Below are 6,000 nucleotides of genomic sequence, written 5' to 3' on the forward strand. Positions count from 1 at the left end.
TTTGGGTTTTTTATTGTCACGCTTAATTTGCATCAATTAAAATGTAAAGTTTGTTTGCAGCCAGTGTTTGTTACCGTGCACGTGTACCGCTATATAACAGTACACAATCTGACACAATCTGACCCATTTCCAAACTTACTACATGCACTATTTGTTTCTTTGGCTTTTCTTTTTTTTTAACAAAACACTTTACAGTTAAAATAGTATTTTAAATATATTTACCCATGATTAATTCACAATTTATGATAATCTATTATTATTTTATTTGGTCTTGTATGGGTTATTCATGAAGTTATACATGTATAACTTTATATGGTTAATGCATTATGAAGGCACTATTTCTCCCAGAGCTTCAAAAAGTAAAGTAAACCAAAGAAAACCTTCTTCTTCTGTCCCAGGTCCAGATTCACTGATTTGACAGTGCTTGTGCCTGACTGAAACAGTGTAGTGTGACTCATGCTTTTATCTGTAACTGTGTGTGTTGTACAGAGACCTGACAGCAGAGGACCAGATCGCTCTTTTAAAGTCAAGTGCCATTGAGATCATCATGCTGCGTTCAAACCAGTCATTCAGTCTGGAAGACATGTCCTGGAGCTGTGGAGGACCCGACTTTAAGTATTGCATCACCGATGTGACAAAGGGTTGGTTTCCTGTCATTCATGTAGCAGCTGCACAGTAGAACTAAAGCATCGGTGACTGCATTTCATGTTTATGTATTTACTTTGTATAAAGAAGCATGTACAGAGCGTGTAAGAGACCATGCTTATCTGTTATATATACTCTCAAAACATGGACTCCTCTTCTTGAGTCACTGCTCTGGAGGCATTGGTGAATAATAGCTTTACACACTCCCAGGTATAGAGTGTTAATTGTTGAAGCTGGTGACACAGCTGGGATTATTTTTCTCCCAGTTTATATAACAGTCTTACAAGGATCCCCCACACTCGGCTTTTTACGCACACTTGCACATTACTGTGAGGTTTCGATTTCAGGTATTTTCAGCCACAAGAGCACACTCTGTGCTTATTCACTCGTACATGAAGGGCAGGTAGCGATGTTCTCTGTCCGCAAAATAGAAATACACATGGAGACCAGGTGTGTTTTCATTCATAAGCACAATGTACTAACAGTGAGTGTGTGTCATCCTTCACAGCGGGTCACACTCTGGAGCTGTTGGAGCCGCTGGTGAAATTCCAAGTCGGTCTGAAGAAACTCAACCTGCACGAGGAGGAGCACGTGCTGCTGATGGCCATCTGCCTGCTCTCCCCAGGTACTGCCGCTGCTGTTTGTGTGTTCGTCCGTGCCTTCATTGTCTTGGAGTATTTCCAGCTGAGCCATGCTTTAAAGATTGAGAATAGAGATTAGAGATGGTTAGTGGTTCGTTTCACTACTAACAACACCGTATCATCAAAGTGTGAAGAGCATGGCGCAGGGTGTGTGTCGCATTCTCTTTCCGACCTAGATTCCTCCTATAGTCGTGTACTGCCAGTAACACAAGAAAAAGCTTTTCTTGGAAGACCAAATGTGCTGTTCAGTACATTAAAGCATGAGGTTACAACACAGCGTGGGAAGCAGAAGTTTGCACGCTGTAAATGACAAGTTTGAAACAGTGAATGAATATTAGGAATATCAAATCCCTGAATCACAGAAAGAATCTGTCAAGCAGCAGGGTCTTTTGAACAGAATGTACACCATTTCAAAAACAGTTTGTTTTGTTTTCCTTGAGACCCGAGAGCCTCAGAGACACACTGTTTGTATCTATGCAACAGCACTTAGAAAGTACCCGCAGTTAGAAATTAAATTCTTTGAGCCAGGGAAAAAAAATCATTAGTTCTGTCCTTGCTCTCTGTTGCTATTATGTTGAAAGTAATCCAATAAAAACATCTTTAGTTACAGTACAAACTCTGTGGTGCAGATTTCTAAGCACAGAAAAGAAAAAGGTTCAAAATATATTTATCCAGTAATGAGAAAGACTAACAGTGGCAGACGTGATCAAGACCCAGAACATCCCATCACCATGGCCCTTACACGTCTCAGACACTAACTGATAGCAGACAGTGTTCTTTTTATAAACCTGCTCATATACAATACTGTGCAAAAGTTTTAAGACAACCCTCGTTAGGAACTAGGTGGAGTAATTCTTTTAAAACATCTGCAAACACACACAGAAAACTTGAAGGTCAGTATTTGGTATGAAAACTTTTATTCTTAAACACAGCCTGAAGTCTCAAGGCAAGCTTTCTTTCCTATTTTTTTTTTTTTTTAATTTCCTATATAATCGTTTCTGATGATTAAGGACCTTGAAGTGCACTTTATACACTTTTTGTTCTTTACTTACTTCTTTGCTTTAAATATATTGAGTCCCCCTGCTGGTGATGCAGCTTCTGCATGTGTGTCCATTTCATGTTTTAAAGAGGCAAAGTGTGAAATGGACTCGATGTACCGGTGTGTCTGTTACATGTTTTGCCGTGATACTGGGTTGATGGATAATATCTTCTGATGAATCACTTTGTCGGTGCTAGAATTATGTAGGCCTTTTTTATGCTTGAATGCTTGATAGGTCATTATGATTGGGTTAACTATCAAACTTACAAGAAAATGTGAGGGATGGCTCAAAACCTTTGCACAACATTTTATACAAAGCAGGTAAATGTTTTCTGTTAGAGCAGCAACATTGTTGTACAATCTATGAAAAAACTGTTTATGGTTCAATTTGAAATGCACACTAGACAGCTGATGCATTTTTCTTGAAGAGACAGTAAGAGCGTCTGTGCGTCAGCTGTCTCTGCTGAGTGCAGGGAGGATATTGCAGAGTGAAGATAACAGATAACAAACTTTTTATTAACAGGGAGCATGCTACCAGCCTACATGTCTGTAGGCTGGTAGCATTACTACTTAATATTAGAATATTTTCAAAAACAAAACAATTAAATGTTCTGAAATATGTTTTCTTTCTCGTTCCATCCACCCACACCTCCCGTCTCCAATCTCACCCTGCTGCTCCCTCTTTAATTTTCTCTGTGCTTCTATCTGATTCTGCCTTTCCGTCCACATCCCCACCTCGTTTGTTGTGTGACCTTGCTCACGATGGGCTATACTCTCCACTCCCTCCACCCTCTTTGTTCTCCCATGTCAGATCGTCCCGGTGTCCAAGACCATGCCCGCATCGAGCAGCTCCAGGACGACCTGTCCGAAGTGCTGCAGGCCTACATCCGAGTCAACCACCCAGGTGGACGTCTGCTCTACGCCAAGATGATCCAGAAGCTGGCTGACCTGCGCAGCCTGAACGAGGAGCACTCCAAGCAGTACCGCTCGCTCTCCTTCCAGCCCGAGCACAGCATGCAGCTGACCCCGCTGGTGCTGGAAGTGTTTGGCAGCGAGGTGTCATAGCGGTGGAGGAGGCCTGCGTGGATGCATTCACACGCTCATAACACAGAGGATGAGTAACCAACCCCTGCTGCCTTTTCCCCAAGAACGCCACTGCCCTCATAAAAACCTGGGCATGTGGGAGAAAGATGGATATTCTGACAGGTAGACAGTAATCTTCACCTCTTCATCATCTCTTCATCCTCCTAACCTCAAGCTACAAGACTCAGACAACTGGACCTCTGGATTTACAAAAATGAAACACACTAAACAGGTTCTTGCTTTCTGTTGCACTTGGATAATCAGATTTTATTTTTGCTTCTGGATTTGCAAACACTGTACAGAATCAGATTTCATTACATCACACAGATATCCAGACTCATTGACATCCTGGTCCTCTCTCCATCCCCAAACTCCAAAAATCACCCCTTTATCATGATGGCCTTTCCTCAAAAACTACTAGATTCCTTCCACTTTTCCTGCAGTGGAGACAGTTGGATGGACACAAATGTCTCATCCTCTTTGTAACATTGCTCCATGTTCACGCCATTGCCACAATACACAGGAGCAAATGCACAGATTTACTTTCATTACCCATGCTGGGTGATAAACTTGGTTTAGATAGCTATTAACTCTTGTTGGTTTACAGTTTTCAAAAGCAAAGACATCCAAATGTATTAAATATCAGAAGCCATCAGCAAGCTTACAGTAATCTCATAGAAATACAAAGTGAGAGTGGAGCAGGCGTGTTTCCCTGTGAATCTGTGCATGTAGTCTCAGATAGTGTAATAGACTGAAGAAGGATATTTAAGTAGGAAAGCGTCAGGATGGGAATGGTGGGAAGGAAGGAGGAAACGAGGTTGGATAAATGGAGGGAGGTGCTACGGATGATGGAATTCCTTTTTCACAGGACAAAAAGGAATTCAGTAAAAAAGAATGTATGTATAAATCTATATAAATATAAATGATACGTATAAGCTGACATATATAGGAAAACATGGTTGCTTCCATGGAAGCAAATAGTTCTGACTATTGTACTATGTAGAGGATTTGAAGGCCTCTCCTCTGTTGTGTGTATGTGTGTGTGTGTATGTGTGTGTGTGTGCGCGTGTGCGTGCATGTGTGTGTGTATATGTCATATTTCAAAAGGCAATTACACACACACACACTGAGAAGCGTGTGAGGAGTCCTTTTATTTGCGAGATACGTGTACAGAGAGGGAGAATATTGATGGACCACTGGGGGGGGGGTGTACAGGCTCTGACTGAGGGTCTAGTGTAGGGAAGCATTTTGGACCTGTGAAGTTTGTAGAGTGACATACGCAAACACAACTTCATGTTGCGTGGATAGTGACTATCCAAAAGTATTTGTTCAGCTGGTTAGATTGCTGCTAAGACAGAGCTGCGTAGTTGGAGAGAAACCAGCTACCAGCTGTTGCCTCAGGGAAAAGTTTGTCTGATGATATTGTGTACTTGGTGTTTACGATGTGTGCGGCGTAAGCGTACAATCATGAGACCGAGATTGTTTTTGAAGCTCTAAGTATCACTGTGATTTCTAATCATACTAAATAACAGCAGGAGGAAGCTAAAAGAGGAACTTTTTGAAATAATAGTTAATGCGAGACTTTGTTTTCTAAGCTTATCTGATCAAAGAAATTACATTAGAGGTCATAATTAATACATTTCAAATGCAGACTCATTGGTGTGAAAATATCTGCCTTAGCTTTAGTTTGTCTGATTGTTTTTTTCCCCCAAAGTCAGAACAGTAGCAATATACAGTAGTTTAATGTTGTGAATGAAATCCTGAAGATGCTCTTAGTAGCAGAGTCGCGATACAATGCACGAGAAAGATTTTCTTTTTTTGTACGAAAGATAAGCTCAAGCCTCATATATTTTTATCACATTTGTATCATTTCAACACCAGCCACATAAGCGAGGTTTAGAATGTTAATTTTCAACATCACTACATATCATACATCACATTTCTGTTGACACAGTGTTTGCTCACCCTCATGCAGACCTGGACCACCCCCTTGTGGACAAACTTTGTAAATACCACTCTGTACATATTTAGAATTTAACGTAGGATAATATAGGAAGAGAATTCACTTGTTAATGGAGAGATACTCTGCTATATGCAATTAGGAGTTGAACTCTTATGTTTTATTCTGCTAGAACAGACAGAAGTGGCAGTTCTGGACAGGTTGCTGAGCTGTTTCAGGGAGAACCGGAGAAGACTGCTGGCTTTTTTTCTTTTTGACATTAAGTGGAAAGAAATGTACCTGTTTTATATGAGTAAAACACCACCACAGCTAAATAAATTCATACTGAATTGGCCAATATAGTCCCAAATAGTGGACAAACATCAATGAGACTTCGAAAAAATATGTCTTATAATTACAAACACTTCATATGATTAAACATTCCCAGTGGCATTTGTTTTTGAGCATTCCATCTACACAGTATACACACAGTTGGTGTAAGCATCCTAACACACTAGCGGCCTTTGAAACGTGCCCAACAGCTCAGTAACTTCTCACTAGTAAATGCCTTCTCTGTCCATTTCAGGCTTATGGATGTATGTCTTTTTCTCTCTCCTTCTAAAGTCGATCGATAAGCTTTTGACAATTATACA

At 40.6% G+C, this 6,000-nt stretch overlaps 1 protein-coding gene across 2 annotated transcripts in view; it reads left to right on the forward strand.

The window, feature by feature from the left end:
- Nucleotides 1-5,419, forward strand: part of LOC102780384 (vitamin D3 receptor A) — a 66,135-nt gene extending 60,716 nt beyond the window's left edge. For both annotated transcript variants that reach the window (XM_087834077.1, XM_006785278.3), the window contains 3 exons: nucleotides 490-641; nucleotides 1,154-1,270; nucleotides 3,137-5,419. In XM_087834077.1, the coding sequence (XP_087690203.1) occupies nucleotides 490-641; nucleotides 1,154-1,270; nucleotides 3,137-3,390 (523 nt within the window). In that variant the 3' untranslated portion in view covers nucleotides 3,391-5,419. The remainder of the gene's footprint in view (nucleotides 1-489; nucleotides 642-1,153; nucleotides 1,271-3,136) is intronic.
- The last annotated feature ends 581 nt before the right edge of the window (nucleotides 5,420-6,000 follow it).

This window comes from Neolamprologus brichardi, chromosome 20 (assembly GCF_056152115.1).
Source record: "Neolamprologus brichardi isolate AB-2024 chromosome 20, ASM5615211v1, whole genome shotgun sequence".
Taxonomy (NCBI): Eukaryota; Metazoa; Chordata; class Actinopteri; order Cichliformes; family Cichlidae; genus Neolamprologus; species Neolamprologus brichardi.